Genomic DNA, 21,192 nt, shown 5'->3' with positions numbered 1-21,192 from the left:
AAAAAAACATAATGAAAAAATTGAGGGAAATATTCAAAGTTTAAACAAAGTTTATGTGATTATTTACAATACAAAATCCAGACGAATTGATAATTATAATATTCCAATCTTTATTTTTGATTTAAGTAATACGTATTACTGCAATACGATGAACGTTGTTCATCGAGATACGCACAGTAGTAAAATAAAACAAAGATTTAAAAATGAACTTGTTAGAAAAGATGCATCTATAGGTGAGTATCACCGTAAGATACTTTTGTATTTGTACTTGTACTACATAGAATTAATTTTTTAATTCCTTTCCGTAGAAAGTAGATCCTACTAATTTGTTAGCGGACTTCATTTAAATGTTAAATTGTCATATTGCGAAAATCGATTTCATATTTCGAATGCAGGCATCCGAGGTGGTATTGCAATTTTACCACCAAATAAGGTACCCCGATATCAGTTTAATGCTGAAGAAAGAATTCAGATTTCAAAGCGAAACAAAATGGGACCACCGGAAAGTCTACCGCGAGGTTTGAAACGAAAGTAAGTAACACGATAATAGTTTTAAAAATTGTTTCGTATTTTAATAGGAAACTTTATTTTAATTTTATCGTGTTTATTCATGAGAAAAGTTTAATTTTAAGATAGGAATAAAACTTCCCCTCTATAAAACCCCTTTTTGGTTATAACGGGGAATTATTTATAAGTCCTCGATAAGAAAATAATAACATTATGTAAAAGGAATTTATTATGTAAACATTATGTTTAAGGAAGGTAAAGCAACTATGCGCTTTTCAGCTTTATTAGCAGTGCTACTCTTCTTAGCATGACGGTTCTAACTTTCATTAATGGTTGGTTTCTTTCACCATAATCCGTGTATAAAACATATCGTTATCCATCTCATTATATTTGACAAATTAAAGATAACTATGTGGATTGTAGTTTCACCACATCGCAGATCGCTAGATTCTAAATGCGGCATCGTCGTTTGCTTTTAACTTTTGACTTACACTATCGCTCATGTCAAACGAACTCAATTACGCTCCTTGCAAAGGAAATGTAGGGCATGTATTCTACGACGCATATAAAATGTATTTTTGGCCATATGTCTGCTTATTTTATTATTTTGTAAGTACCAATAAAGTAGTTGTGTTCATTTTGATGACTCATTATAACATTGTATTGATAAAAGTCGGCACACAATCAACACGTGCTCTCCTATCTAATTATTCGTCAAATATAGCAAATTAATTTTATCTCACCAATTAATTATTGTAAAATTAAACTCCATATCGGCAACAGATGATTTTCTTGCTTTATAGCATCAGATTTAGAACTAATTACTTTAAATAAACGATCTGTCGATTTGTATCGCTGACCGGGCACCTTAGCACAGTTTAATACTTCTTTAGGTTAACATATAATTCAAGTTCTGTGAGACCGGATTCGTCGTCAAGTGGTCAAGCGCGGTCGAGGGTACTAGCAAGCGATTCCGGAGCTGCGGATACTTCCCTAGACTTTGTAACACTGAAAGGCAGACCAGCGGCTATTAGATATATAAGCAGTAGTAGTAAAGGTGAGAATCAACATGAAAAAGAGGTTGGTGATAGACAAAAACACATATTAACTAGCATTTACTGCCTTACCTTTTGAAGACAAAAGATTAAATGTTGATTCGTTCGCTTCTTTCCCCTTTGTCAGGTGGTTACAGTGGTAATAAGTCTGCACGCTCAACATCCGCCTCTGTAGTGGAGGCTGCCGTTATTTTAGGTAACAAATCTAATAATCCAAGTCTATTTTACATCATTAAGGAAGTAGATATTGTTAAAATATATTTATGTTCGTGTTTTAGCAATTTCTGAAGGTAGAGGTATGGCTCGAGGTGAAATAGGCATGGCGGCGGTTGACCTCAAGCATCCTCATCTCGTACTCTGTCAGTTCAGTGACACACTACTATATACACACACTATGACTAAGATCAATTACTTCAATCCTGTTGAGGTATAGCCATAAAAAGTAAAAGTATCCTTGAACTGTTATCATGAAAACTATTGACATAAAAAGTTAACTTTTAGATTATAGTCCCGCATACGTTCTGTGAAGGTACACACCCAAATCAGCTATACAAATTAATCAAGGATCATTATCCGCTGGTCAATTTGACTACAGTCCAAAGAAGGCACTTCAATGATGCAGCCGGTCGCCAACAAATACACACCCTTTGTGCCCCACAGTACAGTGCAGTTTGCTTGCAAGTGGTTCAGAAGTAAGTTTCGAATGGCCATCATTGAAATGCCACCTGAAATGTTTGTTCAATATAAGGACAAATTTTTTAGGTTCTATGCTCTAACATCAGCTGCAGCAGTATTGAAATACGTCGAATACATCCAATGTATTGTGTTCGCTAGAGAATCATTAAAAATCGAATACCACTCTTCAGAGGATACCATGATCATCGGTAAAAACACAGAAAATTATCATAACTCTTTGATCCTTGAGATTTAAAAACGACACCATTTATTGTTCAGTTACCAATATAATTTTTCTATAGATGTAGGCACAGCTACTCAATTAGAACTAGTTCAACCACTAGTACCGTCAGCCGGGCCGTCGTGTTGCTTGCTTGGTGTATTAGGACCTACTTATACAGTCGGAGGTATAAGGTCATTGAGAGCCAATATATTACAACCTTCTTGCGACAAAGATTTCATTGAAGCTAGATTAGATGCTGTACAGGAATTAATTGAGAACGACACAGGTTTGATGGTTGATTTGCAGGTAATGTCATAAAAACAAACGGTTATTTCGTTCGTTTCTAACATACATTGTTAAGTTATTATGTATCGTGCAGGACATAATAAAAAAGCTATCCGAAATTGACAAAATATTATTTCTCTGTATGGAGCCTCCGAACTTTAATATGGAGAGATTTGGTGAGGCGCAATTAAACCAAACACTGCTTTTGAAAACAACAATGGAGATGGTGCCAAAGTTAGAAGAAGCTCTAAGAACAGCGGAAAGTGGCAGGTTAAGGAAAATAAAAATGGTAAAATAGTCTCCTAATTATAAATAATATAATTTTAAAATTCTGTTTCCTGCTCTAAGGACCAATACATTATTAAAAGTGATTAATTTAATCCAATATTGATCGAGTAATTATAAAATCTAATAATAATGCTACATCATTTTTAATTAGGATTTCGAAAATTCTCGTTACAAAGAAATTTACGAACGAATTCGTAAAATTATACAAGACGATGCACATTTAGAAAAAGGTGCCATGGGCAGCTTGCAAAGATGCTTCGCTGTTAGACCCGAAATAAACGGCCTTCTAGATGTTGCTAGAAGAACGTATTCTGAATTAATTGATGACATACAGAAGGTTGTCGAAGAACTTAGTGAATCTCACGACTTGCCTCTCAGACTAAATCAAAACGTAATGAAAGGATTCCACATAGTTTTACCTGTTGCTCCCAAGAACAGAAGAGACTTTAATGTAGAAGATTTACCAGATATATTTATTCAGGTTGTGTGTAATTTTTTTTTAATTACAATGGTCTAAACGCCTATTTCATCCACAAATACGAGTCGCACATCCTCCCAATATCCTGATCTGTAGTTTCATATCTCTGGGGTTAATTGTCTCATCATATTTATCAGCTGAGAAATAAATAAATTACTTTTATGTGAAAGGTACACTTTAACGGGGCAAGCGTTACGATGACTACAGAAGAACTTGTAGTCCTGGATCAGCAAGCTAAAGAATCGCTCAATGAAATACAGAAAATGAGTAACATGTTTGTATTTTGATTTTGACTATTTAACTCTTAATGTTTCAACTATGACTTGCAGAATATTCTGCAGTTGCATTCGACCTTTTGTAGTAAAAAAAAAAACATTGACTTGTCATTTGTGAGATTAACAGTCAGCACATTTTATTGGGTTTTTATATTAAATAATATAATTTATAGAATATCATTGGGTTTTCGTTTACTATAATTTCAGAGTAATATCGGAATTGCTTAAAGAATTACGTCCTTTTATGTCAAGTCTTTACAAACTATGCGAGAATGTTGCCGAGCTGGATATCTTAATAGCTTTAGCTCAAGTATGTTTTTAAGATATTTGTTCTTAATGTAAGTAAATATTTCTCTAAAACAAAAAAAAAATGATGTTACTAATATTTCTAGACCAGTTCAATAGGTTCTTATATAAGACCTGACTTCAATTCTTACTTGGAAGTAAGAAACTCCGTACACCCACTCCTGGACTATAACAGTCAAAAAATGCCTGTACCGAATGACATAGTAAGAAAAATATTTTTTTTGTGTATATTGTTTTTATTTGACTTCATTAAATCATGTTTTAAATAAAACTTTTTTAAAGTAAAATGGTTTAACAATTTTTTTTTCAGTTTGCCAGCCCTGAATACAACTTTACTATAATAACAGGGCCTAATATGGGCGGCAAAAGTATTTATATTAAACAAATTGCTATTATACAGATTATGGCGCAGGTAAGATTTGTAAGGAAGCAGTTCCACAAAAAATGGTACAGATAATTAATTTTGTTAATTAATTAATTTACTTATCTGTTCTAGATTAATACTCAATACAATCACTTTTTGTTTACTATTATTCGGTCTTAAGATATTTTCGTCGTTTGCCTTTGGTTTTAACAGCAATTTGATATTTATAGTTGGGAAGCTTCGTACCTGCAACGAACGCGGTGTTGAGACTTTGCGATCGTATCTTCTCTAGGATAGGGTTCAACGATAGTGTTGAATTTAATGCCTCTACATACGTTATTGAGGTAAGAAATACAAATAATTTATCACAGAGGGATTCTTAATGTAGATTCTTAAACATGGTAGACATACGATTTCGCATGCGGCTGTTGATTTTTTTTTGATAACAACAGATGAAGGAAACCCAACACATCCTTGCTGGACTGACACCGACTAGTCTTGTTATCATAGATGAATTGTGCAGGTAAACCCTAAAATTTTAAAAATATGATTTTTTAGTTAAATAAAATACTTTTTATCAGTATTCTTTATTATTAGGGGAACATGCTCCGACGAAGGAACTAGCTTAGCTTGGGTTGTTTGCGAAGAATTAATAAAGAGCCAGGCGTTTACATTTTTTGTTACTCACTTTTTGTATTTGACGAGACTGCAAGACTTATATTACAACGTAGTCAAGTAAGGTTCCATTTATCTAACTTATGGGAGAGCAGATCCATTTAGTTGATATTTAACTGAGTAATATATCATTTCTATCTTTATGACAGCCGATATACTGTGGTAATAGAAGAGGCTATAGATTCTGACAGCACCGAACGCCGACTGGTCTATCAACATAAAATAGAACCAGGCGTCACAACAATTGAACATTACGGTCTAGCATTAGCTGCTAAAACCAATTTGCCCGAAGATACCGTAAATTTGGCAAGGGAACTGGCAGAATTGATTACAAGAAACCAAACGGTAATCACTTTAAACCTAACTTTTGTGGATCTTATCAAATACCTCGTTATGTTTTTAATTTTTAGCCGAAAAGTTCTTTAACTAAAGAAAAAAATGACGATGAAATTCTCTACAAACTGCAAGCAGACATAAGACAACAAAGAAGAAAAGACCCAAACAACAAAAATAAAGTACAAGAAATTGTTTCTACATTCAAAAAAAATAACTCGGAGTTAATTAAAAGAATTCAGATGCAAAAAAATAAAAATAATAACTCAGTTAGTCCAATACTGAATATATCTTCGGAAAGTAGTATGAATAACGAACAAGCGATCATGGAATTCTCAAATAAGCAAGAACTGTACTCCTTTAAAGATATGAAGTCATTGAGTAGAAATGAGTCGAACGTTTCAGAGCTACAAATCAATAAAACTCCGAGTGATTATAATGCTAATGGTGCAAATAGCCATCATATATCTGTTAAATCGTCAACAGAATTATTACATACTGTCTCAGATAGTAAACTAAGTAATAATTTTCAAAATGAACGTGTTTTTCAAGATTTGTCTCATACAATAGACACTTCCACGGAAATCCACATTAATTGTTCACCACATGTTAACAGATCAGACATGAACGATGATTTTAATGAGTCAGTTGTGAGTAAGACGAATATTAATTCTAAAAACTCAAGTTGTGCAGATTATAATCCTGGTGAAGAAATGGAAATTTGCGATGAAAGAATTTTAAATGATAAATCAGATCAGAGTACTGCTACAGCAAACGATACCGATGAAGCAGATGCTCTCACACAAATAATTGGCGATTATGTTGGTTCTTCTAGCTCAAGTGAAAATTTTGATGCTGCTTCTACTGATGAAGAACTGATGCAAGAAACTATCAAAGAAATAAATTCAAACGGAAATGATAATTTGGAAACAATAATACTAACTCCTCCTACCGGCTTTCGAGATGAAGATTATTAAAGCCATCGCTTATCTACTGTATGGTATTGAAATAAACTAAATTGAAGCAATATGTGTTTTCTTGATTCATTTTGTTTCCTTTTAGAATAATTTGTTGGGTCGTTTTGATGTTTTACTGATTTTTACTTTATGGTTATTGTATTGCATCTTTCAACTGGCAATCGCACTCTATAATCTATAACTATGAAAAACAAATTACAAATGGCTGCCGTTTTTGTAATGCGTGATGCGTGTGCGAATTAGAAACTTTTAACGGAATCGTTTACTTGTGTTTTTTTTAATACTGCGAAAAATATTGATCATCATACTGTAGCGCAGGACGAAAGTAAGTTTTATTACATTATTTGTTAAATTTTTGGTTGCCGGTGTTATCGCCATGTTGATTGTTGCGAACACTTGCGAAAGGTGTTGAAATTTAGTGTAAGTATATTGGTGCTTGTAGAAGGCGTGCAGCTATGTCGCTGCCGCCGTACCTTCTGGGGCCCAACCCCTGGGCCACCATGATGGCGCAGCAGCAGCTGGCGGCGGCGCAGCAGGCGGCACTGCAAGCGCACGCCGCCGCTGCTGCTGTCATGCCTCCGGTGCCGCCATCACAACCACCGAAGCCGCACCACATACCGGAAGAGAAAATAAAGGAAAAAGGTAAACATTACCGTATTTGCATTTATATGGTGATGAACTAAATTTAATGTTCACAAATAGGTTAATAGAGAATATCATCTAGTATAAACTAGAAAACAGTACGTGTACCATGTAAATAAAATCGCTAATTCTGAGGTGTGACTTCAACTTCAAAAATAACTTTAGTAAGAGTATCTTTACCAAGTCGTTACCATCTGTAGTGTAGTATTGATGGTGCATCAAATGTAAGTAATATTAAAGCTTAAAATATCTTGCTTGGACCAATTAGGCATACATTAATATTTTAATAAAGACTTAGCAAATAATAATATAATTTTTTTATAAATATTGAATGTGCATTGCTCTGAACAACCCTTCTTTATGTCCAAAGTTTATTACTTAAGCAATTATATAAACCATTTTTGGAGGGTATATTAAATATTGCAATTGATATAATTTTCTATTCAAGTTTTAATAGGAAATGCTGTTATTGCACACATTTATACATGCTTTAATATACTATCATAAAACTTCAATTATCTTCTGCATAATAGTTGTTACTTTTTGATTAACACTTAATTTTCAAGGTTTATAAAAATGTTAATCTAAAATTATCTTCTATAGCTCAAAAATGGTTACAATTACAATCAAAACGATTTGCGGAGAAGCGCAAATTTGGATTTGTGGATGCTCAGAAAGAGGACATGCCACCTGAGCATATCAGAAAGATCATAAGGGATCATGGTGATATGACCAGCCGGAAATACCGTCATGACAAACGCGTTTATCTAGGAGCTCTAAAATACATGCCACATGCAGTCATGAAGCTCCTAGAAAACATGCCCATGCCCTGGGAACAGATCAGGGATGTAAAGGTTTTATACCATATCACTGGTGCTATAACATTTGTAAATGAGATTCCATGGGTTATTGAACCAGTGTACATAGCTCAGTGGGGCACTATGTGGATTATGATGAGAAGAGAAAAACGTGACAGAAGACATTTCAAGAGAATGAGATTTCCTCCATTTGATGATGAGGAACCTCCATTGGACTATGCAGATAATATTCTTGATGTTGAACCATTAGAACCAATTCAAATTGAATTAGACCCTGAAGAAGATGCAGCAGTAGCATCATGGTTTTATGATCACAAACCTCTCATGGCGACTAGGCATGTGAATGGCTCCACATATAGAAAGTGGAATCTGTCTCTACCACAGATGGCGACGCTGTACCGTCTTGCAAATCAACTTTTAACAGATCTGGTGGATGACAATTACTTTTACCTTTTTGATTCAAAAAGTTTCTTCACTGCTAAAGCTTTGAATATGGCAATACCAGGTGGGCCTAAGTTTGAGCCACTGGTCAAAGATAACTCGGCAGGAGATGAAGATTGGAATGAATTCAATGACATCAATAAAATTATTATAAGACAACCAATCAGAACTGAGTACAGGATTGCATTCCCATATCTCTATAACAATTTGCCACATTTTGTTCAGTTATCATGGTAAGTCTACACTTGTACTGTTAAAAAAATTATGGCATTTAATAGTCACACAACGACAATGGTCAATTTTATTGCTTTTTTTTTTACTATTAAAAAAAATATTTTTTTGTGTTTTACTTTATAATTCAATTTTATTCTGTTAGTATCATTAATATTACATAACTTATTAGGTATCACACTCCAAATGTGGTTTACATTAAAACGGAAGATCCAGATCTACCAGCTTTCTATTTCGATCCATTGATCAATCCTATCTCACATCGACACTCTGTTAAGTCTTTGGATCCAGTACCAGACGAAGATGAATTTGTACTTCCTGAGGATGTATCACCATTCCTCCAGGAGACTGCTTTGTACACTGATAATACTGCTAATGGAATTGCTTTGTTATGGGCACCAAGGCCATTTAATATGAGATCAGGTGAGAATATAATTTTTCTTGGTAGGAGTGTTTATGCTGCAATCAATTGTTACGTAACCTCCTTTAGTTTTACTTATTTTAAACCTTCATTAAGGGTCTTCCTTAGTGACCAATAACTCTGTGATCTGAAATAGATGTTTCTACATTATTAATAAAGGATGATGTACATTATGTCATAATTAACTACAGGACGCTCACGTCGTGCTATCGACGTGCCATTAGTAAAGACTTGGTACAAGGAGCACTGCCCACCTGGACAACCTGTGAAGGTCAGGGTCTCTTACCAGAAATTGCTTAAGTACTATGTACTGAATGCATTGAAGCATAGACCTCCAAAACCACAGAAAAAGAGGTAAATTTCTTGTTGATTACCATCCTAATCCAATGCAAAAACCTATTGATATCTCTGTTTTATTATTTGGGATGACATGTTTTGGCAGTGGAAATGCATGGTTATAACGTCTTTTCTCAGCATTTGTTAAAATTCGTATCATCTTTTCCATCTAGGTACCTTTTCCGATCTTTCAAATCTACAAAGTTCTTCCAAACCACAACATTGGATTGGGTGGAAGCAGGCCTACAAGTATGCCGACAGGGTTACAACATGTTGAATCTGTTGATTCACCGCAAAAATCTGAACTATCTTCATCTTGATTACAACTTCAACTTGAAACCAGTGAAAACACTCACCACTAAGGAAAGAAAGAAATCACGATTTGGAAATGGTAAATTCACATTAAATTTATTGCTTTGATACAGATTCTGCCTTTATTTGATATGCAAAGTTCTAGAAGATCTTGATGTATCATATGTATACCATTCCCCATTTTTATTAAATTAGAGATTCAGATTCGATACTAATTTTATCTGTCTATCACTGCTCCTACTTATTTTAATTGATTTGTGAACTATGACGTCACAATATAGCTTGAATTTTACTTTAATCATATTGGAAATACCACATTTTATATAGAAAACTATATCAACATGTCACTATTTCAGCGTTCCATTTATGTCGTGAGATCTTACGTCTCACCAAACTGATAGTGGACTCGCACGTTCAGTACCGTTTGAACAACGTGGACTCATTCCAACTGGCTGATGGGCTGCAGTACATTTTCGCTCATGTCGGCCAACTCACTGGCATGTACAGATACAAGTACAAACTAATGAGGCAGATTAGAATGTGCAAGGATTTAAAACATCTCATCTATTATAGATTTAATACTGTAAGTTAATTATATATGTCATACGTTTTTTTTTAATTTTTTTAATTAATTTTTACTAAAGTACAGATTTGTCATGCAATGAAAGTTGTAACAATAGTTAGAAATTGATGTTCTTATTATCTTAGTGTATAGAATTTAATAAAGAGAAATTGGTAATCACTGTCTACAGGTTATATGAACATGTTTTTTAATGTTTTGGCTATTGACTGAAAGTTTTCTTCCTTAGGGTCCAGTGTCAAAGGGTCCGGGATGCGGTTTCTGGGCGCCAGGATGGCGAGTATGGTTGTTCTTTATGCGCGGTATAACACCTCTGCTAGAACGCTGGCTCGGAAACCTTCTATCCCGACAATTCGAGGGAAGACATTCCAAAGGTAGGATTTGGTTTTTACGCACTTTTATTTATAGTCCTTATTGTAAGACACAACCCAATAAAGATGCATTTTTTTACCACATTCAGTTCCACCAACTTGCTGAATAAGTTCTTTCATTCGTAAAAAATCGTAAGATCACCACAGTATTTTTATATTGTATTCAATAAATCAGGTGTGGCAAAGACGGTTACGAAGCAGCGCGTCGAGTCTCACTTTGACCTAGAGCTGCGAGCATCCGTCATGCACGATATCGTGGACATGATGCCCGAAGGTATCAAGCAGAACAAGGCCAGGACTATTCTGCAACATTTGTCCGAAGCATGGAGGTGCTGGAAGGCGAATATTCCATGGAAGGTTAGCATAACTCTAGCTGTTAAGCTTGTTTGTTTAAATTATATATAAATATTTTTAACGTAAAATTAAGGGAACATAACTTTCATAATTCTAAAGAAATATTTGGATTTTGATTGTTGACTAAAACAAAATATACTAGTGTTTAGTTATTAAAAAAGAATATTTGAAGAAAATTTATATCAAATTGAATTGTTTCGTCCCAGGTGCCAGGTCTACCAACACCTATCGAGAACATGATCCTCCGCTACGTAAAGATGAAGGCGGACTGGTGGACGAACACAGCGCACTACAACCGTGAGCGCATCCGGCGAGGTGCCACCGTCGACAAGACTGTTTGCAAGAAGAACCTCGGCAGGCTCACGCGTCTCTACCTCAAGGCTGAGCAAGAGCGACAGCATAACTATTTGAAGGTAAAACTGTAAACAAGAAAACAGATTAATGTCTGGATATCTGTTTGAATATGTGTCGAATTCAACGAATTCGATTAAGACTTGTATATTAAACAATGACTTACAAGCTATAGGTAGTAATCAAACGAAATTCTAGTTTCATCGAAGAAATTAAACTTAAGTTATTGTGAATTTTCATCTGTCGTTCAGTAAACTTCGCAGCTTTTAACGTTTCTCCACTGCGATATTTAAAAAAAATACATTGATTTTATAGGATGGGCCCTACATCTCACCAGAAGAAGCCGTGGCAATTTACACTACAACAGTCCACTGGCTGGAATCTCGCCGATTCGCTCCCATACCCTTCCCGCCGCTGTCATACAAGCACGACACGAAGTTATTGATCCTTGCGCTGGAAAGACTGAAGGAAGCCTACAGCGTCAAGTCTCGGCTCAACCAGAGCCAAAGAGAGGAATTGGGACTTATAGAGCAGGCGTACGATAATCCTCACGAAGCACTCTCTAGGATTAAACGTCATTTGCTCACACAGAGAACTTTTAGAGAGGTACGAAACATTATTAGTAACCAATTAAAAAAGACTATACTCAAATTTAATTAATCCGGAGTCATGAACGGGTTACATTTTACTTTAATCATTGAATTTCATCTTTTGTAGGTGGGCATTGAATTCATGGACCTGTACTCTCATCTTGTACCAGTGTATGACGTAGAACCACTCGAGAAGATAACAGACGCGTACCTAGACCAATACTTGTGGTACGAAGCTGACAAGCGTCGGTTGTTGCCGCCCTGGGTCAAACCCGCAGATACTGAGCCGTCGCCGCTGCTCGTCTACAAATGGTGTCAAGGTAATTTATATTTATTTAACTTTAATGTGTATTTTAACTGCCATAATTAAATTTGTATTTGATTGGCTTCCAATGTGAGAAGAATTACTGTAGCAGTACAAGAAGAAGCGGCAGTTACCCATAGTGTGCGTTGTGGCAAAGGAGATTCTTGTGGTTGTACCATCCCCTTGTTACAAACCTCACTTTGGTTAGTTGCATATTCATCAATTTCGAAGACCGTCTACCATAGAAAAGGAACACCAGAAGATGTAGAAAATTTAGACCATTTTCTTCTCAATTGAAAATTTAAATTTGAACTTTAATATATTTTATATTTTCAAAAATTCATTAAGAGGCATGACAATGGCATGCATTGTGTTGCCAACTTATGCAAATATTAAGTTAAATTTCATATTATTTTATGAAGTTTATTTTCGTACACATGCATATCTTATAATCTTTATAATAATATTATTTTAGAGAAGTGTTTATACTAATGTTTTTTTTTATTCTTTAGGTATAAACAACCTACAAGAGGTGTGGGAGGTTGGTGAAGGGGAGTGCAACGTGCTGCTGGAGTCGCGCTTCGAGAAATTATATGAGAAAATCGACCTTACGCTACTCAATCGACTGCTGAGGCTCATCGTGGACCACAATATCGCCGACTACATGACCGCTAAGAACAACGTTGTCATCAATTACAAAGTACGTAGTATTACACATTTAACATGTTTGTTTAAATGTACAGAATCATTGGATTGTAAAAGGTTTTTAAACAAATCCAATATGAATGTTTCAGGACATGAACCACACGAACTCGTACGGCATAATCCGCGGCCTGCAGTTTGCTTCGTTCATCGTGCAATACTACGGCTTGGTACTGGATTTACTCGTGTTAGGGCTACAACGTGCCAGCGAGATGGCCGGCCCACCGCAGCTGCCCAATGACTTCCTGTCTTACCAGGATAGACAGACAGAGGTCACCCACCCCATACGACTGTATTGCAGATACGTCGACAGAATTCATATATTCTTCAGGTAATTTTAACTTGTAAATTATTCGTCCGAATTTGCTGCACTTTTTAGGCCATTTCAGTTGGCCATTTCTAACAGGCAATTATCGTGTTTCTTTTCATATATTAGCTTATTTTCAGTTTATAAAGCGATATTTTAATTCCCTTATTGTCAGTCTTCAAAATGGCGTTGTAAAATCTTACCTATATTTGTTTGTGCAGATTTACGGCGGAAGAAGCCCGCGATCTGATCCAGCGCTACCTGACTGAGCACCCCGACCCCAACAATGAGAACATCGTAGGCTACAACAACAAGAAGTGTTGGCCTCGTGACGCCCGCATGCGACTCATGAAACACGACGTCAATTTGTATGTACCAATAGTATAACAATTTTACACTAAGGGTCTCCCTTAACTCAGCGAATAATCGATGACAAAGGCAGAATATGCATCACTAATCTTATTGCACAAAAAGAGGTATTTTCTAAGATGCAATAATCTTGTATCATTTTACAGGGGTCGTGCAGTGTTTTGGGACATAAAGAACCGTCTGCCGCGCTCTGTCACCACCATACAATGGGAGAACAGTTTCGTTTCAGTGTATTCGAAAGATAATCCAAATCTTTTGTTCAACATGGCCGGTTTTGAATGCAGAATATTGCCAAAAGTTAGTAATACTTTTTCATTTTTATACATCAATGCATATGCGCTCATGCTTATATTAGTTAAGGCAAATACATCTATTATATAAAATCACATTTCTAATAACTAAAGAATCTTTCTTGAATTTTTTTTAACCCTATTTGAAATTATTTGAGAAATATTCATCAGTTATTAAATCAAATTTCTTTTAAATATCATTAATATACAATGTATGAACAGTGTCGCAGTCAAAACGAGGAGCTATCGCACCGCGACGGAGTATGGAACTTGCAAAACGAAGTGACCAAGGAGCGCACCGCGCAGTGCTATCTACGAGTAGATGATGAGTCGCTCGCACGCTTCCATAACCGTGTGCGACAGATACTCATGGCTTCGGGCTCCACCACCTTCACTAAAATTGTCAACAAGTGGAACACGGCACTTATTGGTTAGATAAACTCTTAATTATACTCAAAACCGACTGAAGTAAGCTTTTTAAGAACCTCTAAGTTAACTTCCGGTGCGCTTATCTATTAAGTATTACTCTATGGTCAAATATGACACTTAGTCTATACTTAACTCTATTAACATTAGGTCTAAAAATGGAAACATCGTTTTTTTTAATTGGGAAATTAGATGTGATGAATCGCGTAGGGGTCCCGAATCCAGAGAGTCCCTGTGCTCTGGGGGCGGGCCGTGACTGCGGGCGCGCTGATCGCGACGTACCGTAGCGCTGTCCGTCTGAGACTACGCTTTCTGATCTTATTACACACATTCCTTCAATATATTAGTTGGTGATGAAAGTATTATTAATCGATCCAATTGTCCTTCAATAAAAGTTTTTTTTTCTAAGGTTTAATGACATACTTCCGTGAGGCCGTCGTCAACACCCAAGAGTTATTGGACTTGTTGGTGAAATGCGAGAACAAGATACAAACCCGTATCAAGATTGGTCTCAACTCCAAAATGCCTTCGCGTTTCCCGCCCGTCGTTTTCTACACGCCGAAGGAGTTGGGAGGTCTCGGAATGTTGTCTATGGGACATGTGCTCATACCACAGGTAAGCATCGCTGAAATGTTCGTGTTCTCATAATAAAAAAAAAACTTTGAGATGAAACTTTAGAGAAGTTTAAAAATAAATCGAGTTGTAGTCGATAGTTTTAATCTAATTAAAATGAATTTTGTTGAATTATTAGTTATCCGCACATTCTATGAAGTATTTTTTTCTTTCAGTCTGACCTCCGCTGGTCTAAGCAAACCGACGTAGGCATCACTCACTTCCGCTCTGGTATGTCGCACGACGAGGACCAGCTGATTCCCAACTTGTACCGGTACATCCAGCCTTGGGAAGCCGAGTTTGTTGACTCGCAGCGTGTGTGGGCAGAGTACGCTCTTAAGAGACAGGAAGCCAATGCACAAAACAGGTAATTAAACAATTTTAATGTAATACTCGAAAAGATAGGTCATAAAATACCCTACAAATTTTTCTCTGCCAAATAAAATACACTTTCACACTCACATTAAGGTCAATCATGAAGGGGGTAACTTTTTCACACTGTTAAATTATTCTGAGTGATACTTAAAACTTGTAAAAGCAAAGAAGAAATCCCTTCTGTTTGAAGTTTTGGTACAGATATTTAGAAATGATGAATCGCGTAGGGGTCCAGAAACCAGAGAGGTCATGTGCTCTGGGGGCGGGCAGTGACTGCGGGCTCGCCGACCGCGACGTACCGTAGCGCTGTCCGTCTGAGACTACGCTGTCTGATCAATACAATTACTACAAGAAAAAATCTATGTGTATTGCTTCGACAAATTTAAGACATTGTATTACTTTATAGGCGTCTAACACTCGAAGATCTTGAAGATTCTTGGGATAGAGGCATTCCAAGGATCAACACACTGTTCCAGAAAGATCGACACACCCTCGCTTATGACAAAGGCTGGCGTATACGTACAGAGTTCAAACAGTATCAGGTAATTCATAACATCAAATGGCTTTATTCATTTACGAGGAGATTAAAAAAATAGTAATTGCAGTAATGGCTACTTTTTTCTTTAGGTGTTGAAACAGAATCCATTCTGGTGGACTCACCAGCGCCACGACGGCAAGTTGTGGAACTTAAACAACTACCGCACTGACATGATTCAGGCGCTCGGCGGAGTCGAGGGAATACTTGAACATACCCTTTTCAAGGGCACTTACTTCCCCACATGGGAAGGTTTGTTCTGGTCAGTACTATTTTAATATATATATTTTAAAGTAACTTATTGTTATTTTTTTAATTTGCTGTTATTAATTATAGGGAGAAAGCCTCAGGATTTGAAGAATCAATGAAATACAAAAAGTTGACAAATGCCCAACGATCTGGTTTGAACCAAATTCCAAACCGTCGCTTCACACTATGGTGGTCACCTACTATAAACAGAGCCAACGTGTACGTCGGTTTCCAGGTAAAGAAATTTTCTTTTGAAACTCTATGATTACATTTTTTTAGGATATTTTTTATCACGAATTATGTGCATTTTTAGGTGCAACTGGATCTGACGGGCATTTTCATGCACGGCAAAATTCCGACATTGAAAATCTCGCTCATTCAAATATTCAGAGCTCACTTGTGGCAGAAAGTGCACGAGTCAATCGTCATGGATTTGTGTCAGGTAATTCGAAAGATATTCTTAAATTTACAATCAAAAAGATTGCAAAGATAAGTGATTAGTATTTTTAATAATATAAATTAACACAGGTGTTTGACCAAGAACTGGACGCGCTAGAAATCGAAACAGTGCAGAAAGAAACAATTCATCCTCGAAAATCGTATAAGATGAATTCATCTTGCGCGGATATCCTTCTCTTCTCTGCATACAAGTGGAATGTGTCCCGACCATCGCTGCTAGCCGATTCCAAGTAAGAAATACTATGTTTTGCACACTCAATAATTCAATCAACAATTTACGGTTTGAACAGGGTTAATAGATCCAACAGGAACTGTATTTTATTCCAGATGACTATTTACCATACTACATACCAAATCTGTTTATGTCGCAAAAAACAGAAAATTAAATTTTCTTTAATTGTCCTCGTGTAGAGATACCATGGACAACACAACGACGCAGAAGTACTGGCTGGACATCCAGCTGCGATGGGGCGACTACGACTCGCACGACGTGGAGCGGTACGCGCGTGCCAAGTTCCTCGACTACACCACCGACAACATGTCCATATATCCCTCTCCCACAGGCCTTCTCATCGCCATCGACCTCGCATACAATCTGCACAGGTACTTTGACCACTGTAGCTTAATTGTAGAGATTGTTTGAGAAAACTTCACTAAAGGTCTCCATTATTAGCCACTTAACAATTTTGAGTGTAGCTGTAAATCTTTATATTCTTTATATCAATGCAAATAGCATTGTTTCTTTTTATTGCCCTTTTAGTTTCTTACATTGGTTATCTTGTAAATTATTTCCTTGAGGTGTTGTGTTATTGTAACATATTCCTGAAGTAATTAAAAAAAAAATTTGGATGTAACAATTTCTCACCAATTATTTATGTTTATTTTAATTCACAGCGCGTACGGCAACTGGTTCCCGGGCTGCAAGCCGTTGATTCAACAAGCGATGGCCAAGATAATGAAGGCCAATCCTGCGCTGTACGTGCTGCGCGAGCGTATCCGCAAGGCGCTACAGCTCTACTCCTCAGAGCCCACAGAGCCCTATCTCTCCAGTCAGAACTACGGAGAGCTGTTCTCTAATCAGATCATTTGGTAACTATTCTACATTATATAATACATGGAGATTAAGTTGGCACGTCGACCAGAAAAGTGCCTAATTATTAACATATATAACAGAATGTTAATATAAACAAATATTAACATTCTAAACGAAATAACACAACTCTTCTGATTAGGAAAACTTTATGTAAATTGTATCTGAAACTAATTTCTTCTTCTAGGTTCGTAGATGACACAAATGTGTACAGAGTGACAATACACAAGACATTTGAAGGTAACTTAACAACCAAACCCATCAATGGTGCCATCTTTATCTTCAACCCGCGCACAGGACAGCTGTTCCTCAAGATCATTCACACCAGTGTGTGGGCCGGACAGAAACGTTTGGGACAGGTAAATACAAGGAAACTATTATTACATACTAGAGAAAATACCTGTTATTATAGATTTTTAAACTGGAAGAAAAAAGTATTAGAATATTTATAACTATCGTGCTATATCATTGAGAAAGATAAACATATAACTTTTTAGATTCTCCTTTTCAACTAAATTTACAATTATCACGTTTCTTGTATAGCTCGCTAAATGGAAAACAGCAGAAGAAGTCGCAGCGTTGATTCGGTCCCTGCCGGTTGAAGAACAGCCGAAACAAATTATTGTCACCAGAAAGGGAATGTTGGATCCTTTGGAGGTTAGCCATTTATTTTTAACTACACATCTAATCTACGTACTCAAAATCTAATTTCTCGCATAAGCGGGTTACAAAGACGTAGAAGTTCCCGGCAAAATTCAGTCGTAATAATTCAACGTGAAACACCAGCCTTCAGCCAGGATCTATGGTTTTGGTTATCATCATTATTAAGCGGTCTCTACTATATTTCTGTAAATAACTTTTTCTGTCTGATCCCCAGGTCCACTTGCTCGACTTCCCGAACATTGTGATCAAGGGCTCAGAGCTGCAGCTGCCATTCCAGGCCTGCCTCAAGGTGGAGAAATTCGGCGACTTGATCCTGAAAGCTACAGAACCACAGATGGTTCTCTTCAACCTTTACGACGATTGGCTAAAGACAATCTCATCATATACTGTAAGTAATAATATAAAGGTAGAATTACTTTGTTATAGATTACAATATTAACTTGTTAATGACGTTGTATAGGCGTTCAGTCGTCTGATCCTGATCTTGCGCGCGCTGCATGTGAACACGGAGCGCACCAAGGTGCTGCTGAAGCCGGACAAGACGACTCTCACTGAGCCCCACCATATCTGGCCCACGCTCACCGATGACGACTGGATCAAAGTCGAGGTGCAGCTCAAGGACTTAATACTCGCTGATTACGGCAAGAAGAACAAGTAAGTTTCATACAACTATTTTGTGAATGTAGGGAGAAATTATATTGATTTGAATTAATTTTACGCAACTACGACGGTTTTCTCTTGTAAGATTTCAAGACAATTAACAATTTAACTTAACAAGACTTTCCTTTGCAAAAACACATGACATTTACTCTCAAATTGTCATCCTCAGTGATTACTTTTTTTTCATGTGTATTGGTAGTTAAAACTTGTTAGTAGATTAAATGAAAATTGTAACTAATTCATACATTGTAAGAGTTTTACTTATGGCTGAGAAAGAAGAAGAAGAGTTTTAATTAATATCATTATTTCTCCTTAGCGTGAACGTAGCCTCACTTACGCAATCCGAGATCCGTGACATAATCCTTGGTATGGAGATATCGGCCCCATCAGCACAGCGGCAGCAGATCGCGGAGATAGAGAAGCAGAGCAAGGAGCAGAGCCAGCTTACCGCCACCACCACGCGTACCGTCAATAAACACGGCGACGAGATCATTACTTCCACTACCAGCAATTATGAGTCGCAGACCTTTAGGTAAGACTGTACACATCGAACATACCGGGATTTTCACTGCCGAACATACAAACTACAAAAAATATTATATATTTTTTTCAATGATGGTATTATCATATCATCTATTCATTCACTTCAGTATGATCAAATCTTTTATAACGTTATGTGTTTGATGAGCGCCAAAAGTTAAGGCGACTAAAGAATTTACTCATCATGTTTTTAACACTATGTAACGTTTTCAACAGTTCAAAAACGGAATGGCGCGTCCGTGCGATATCAGCGACGAACTTACATCTGCGTACAAATCACATCTATGTCAGTTCTGACGACATCAAAGAAAGCGGCTACACATACATTTTGCCAAAAAATCTGCTCAAGAAGTTTGTCACAATATCAGATTTACGGGCACAGGTCAGTAATAAACACTTAATTAACCCCATTGTAAAAATATTAAAGTTTTCTCTTATTTTATATTCAGTGAATTTTAACAACCATGTGAAAGTCTACAGGTGAAAGCTACTCATCAAAAGATCTCTTATACACATAAACTGCTTGTTCGTGTTCTTATAAAAAACTTTTTCGTGTTTAGATCGCGTGCTACCTGTACGGCTCGTCGCCACCGGACAACCCGATGGTGCGTGAGGTGCAGTGCGCGGTGGTTCCTCCGCAGTGGGGAACGCATCAGCAGGTGCACTTGCCACGCCAGCTGCCACGTCACCCCGCGCTCGCGCACTTGCAGCCGCTCGGCTGGATGCACACGCAGCCTAACGAGCTGCCGCAGCTATCTCCACAGGTACACAGTCTTTATACTCAGTAGATCTGCTAATTTCAAGCTTCAAGGAGTAATTTTGCTGATTACTGTCAGTGAAATTATTAATACACCATTGTGTCCATAGAATATTTAATAAACCTTTTCTCTTACAGGATATAACTACACATGCCAAAATAATGGCAGAGAATCCAACGTGGGATGGAGAGAAGACGATAATAATAACTTGTTCGTTCACGCCGGGCTCGTGCTCGCTGACCGCGTATAAGTTGACGCCGAGTGGGTACGAATGGGGCGCCAAGAATACGGACCGCGGCAACAACCCTAAGGGCTACCTTCCCAGTCACTACGAACGTGTGCAGATGCTGCTCTCTGATCGCTTCCTCGGTTACTTTATGGTGCCTTCGCAGGGTAGCTGGAACTACAACTTTATGGGTATGTTCATTACACACTTAGGTTTAGCTCGAGTAATTGGTAAACATTTACAAGGTCTAAAATATCGAAAAATGAATGAACAAAAGTAGACCCTGAAATGTCATTTTAAGCCAAATTCTAAGTATTTTTCTAATTGTCGACTTTTTAACGTGTTTTATTTGTTCTTAGGTGTCCGGCATGATCCGAACATGAAATACGGTGTACAGCTGGGCAATCCGCGAGAGTTCTACCATGAAGTGCACCGGCCGGCTCACTTCATGAACTTCGCCGCAATGGAGGATGCCACAGCGCCGATGCTCGCTGCCGACAGAGAAGACCTCTTCGCATAGAAATAATTAATATTAAGAATTGGAATTTGAATTGAAAAACTGTTTATTATAAGCTTAATTTTAAATATCTTCTTTGTTTTATTTAATCTTACGTAAACCATTTTTGTACCACACCACTTATATATTAAAAGTGCCGACTTTGGGAATTTTATCGATCCGGAACACCAAAGAAGTCCGAAGTTTCCGTTCCCAAACCACAGATAAAACCAAGTTGTTTTT

General features: G+C 37.0%; 2 protein-coding genes across 2 annotated transcripts; both read left to right on the top strand.

The window, feature by feature from the left end:
- Nucleotides 1–86: 86 nt before the first annotated feature.
- LOC106119630 (mutS protein homolog 4) lies at nt 87–6,542 on the top strand. Its single transcript, XM_013314683.1, has 19 exons — nt 87–233; nt 396–531; nt 1,401–1,564; nt 1,690–1,758; nt 1,841–1,989; nt 2,064–2,254; nt 2,325–2,446; nt 2,540–2,766; nt 2,840–3,034; nt 3,185–3,514; nt 3,682–3,785; nt 3,994–4,096; nt 4,179–4,295; nt 4,403–4,504; nt 4,687–4,800; nt 4,909–4,979; nt 5,054–5,191; nt 5,281–5,476; nt 5,542–6,542. Exons 1-19 carry the CDS (start codon nt 149–151, stop codon nt 6,439–6,441), a joined length of 3,513 nt encoding a protein of 1,170 aa, XP_013170137.1. The 5' UTR covers nt 87–148; the 3' UTR covers nt 6,442–6,542.
- Nucleotides 6,543–6,624: 82 nt separating this feature from the next.
- On the top strand, nt 6,625–21,040 carry Prp8 (pre-mRNA processing factor 8). Its single transcript, XM_013314703.1, has 35 exons — nt 6,625–6,766; nt 6,884–7,083; nt 7,687–8,575; nt 8,746–8,996; nt 9,186–9,348; nt 9,504–9,721; nt 9,999–10,225; nt 10,452–10,596; nt 10,769–10,950; nt 11,154–11,360; nt 11,614–11,904; nt 12,016–12,208; nt 12,705–12,892; nt 12,987–13,225; nt 13,423–13,569; nt 13,717–13,867; nt 14,083–14,290; nt 14,696–14,901; nt 15,075–15,265; nt 15,680–15,815; nt 15,901–16,070; nt 16,145–16,292; nt 16,371–16,499; nt 16,586–16,746; nt 16,928–17,119; nt 17,411–17,605; nt 17,794–17,965; nt 18,150–18,263; nt 18,484–18,657; nt 18,730–18,923; nt 19,246–19,461; nt 19,686–19,851; nt 20,030–20,233; nt 20,365–20,644; nt 20,813–21,040. Exons 2-35 carry the CDS (start codon nt 6,897–6,899, stop codon nt 20,971–20,973), a joined length of 7,095 nt encoding a protein of 2,364 aa, XP_013170157.1. The 5' UTR covers nt 6,625–6,766; nt 6,884–6,896; the 3' UTR covers nt 20,974–21,040.
- Nucleotides 21,041–21,192: the final 152 nt, after the last annotated feature.

The sequence above is a fragment of the Papilio xuthus genome, unplaced genomic scaffold (genome assembly GCF_000836235.2).
Source record: "Papilio xuthus unplaced genomic scaffold, Pxut_1.1 DF827135.1, whole genome shotgun sequence".
Lineage (NCBI taxonomy): Eukaryota > Metazoa > Arthropoda > Insecta > Lepidoptera > Papilionidae > Papilio > Papilio xuthus.
The sequence above is the reverse complement of the archived record's forward strand: the minus strand, read 5'-3'. Positions and strand labels throughout refer to the sequence as shown.

What these genes read in the sequence shown, in the direction of transcription:
- LOC106119630 (XM_013314683.1), top strand. Translation starts at nt 149, where the DNA reads ATGAACGTTGTTCATCGAGATACGCACAGTAGTAAAATAAAACAAAGA. An exon ending in TGCTTGCAAGTGGTTCAGAA is followed by an intron (nt 2,255 to 2,324) that starts GTAAGTTTCGAA and finishes CAAATTTTTTAG; the next exon opens with GTTCTATGCTCTAACATCAG. An exon ending in GGTTAAGGAAAATAAAAATG is followed by an intron (nt 3,035 to 3,184) that starts GTAAAATAGTCT and finishes ATTTTTAATTAG; the next exon opens with GATTTCGAAAATTCTCGTTA.
- Prp8 (XM_013314703.1), top strand. Translation starts at nt 6,897, where the DNA reads ATGTCGCTGCCGCCGTACCTTCTGGGGCCCAACCCCTGGGCCACCATG. An exon ending in GACAGCATAACTATTTGAAG is followed by an intron (nt 11,361 to 11,613) that starts GTAAAACTGTAA and finishes TTGATTTTATAG; the next exon opens with GATGGGCCCTACATCTCACC. An exon ending in GAAGCCAATGCACAAAACAG is followed by an intron (nt 15,266 to 15,679) that starts GTAATTAAACAA and finishes ATTACTTTATAG; the next exon opens with GCGTCTAACACTCGAAGATC.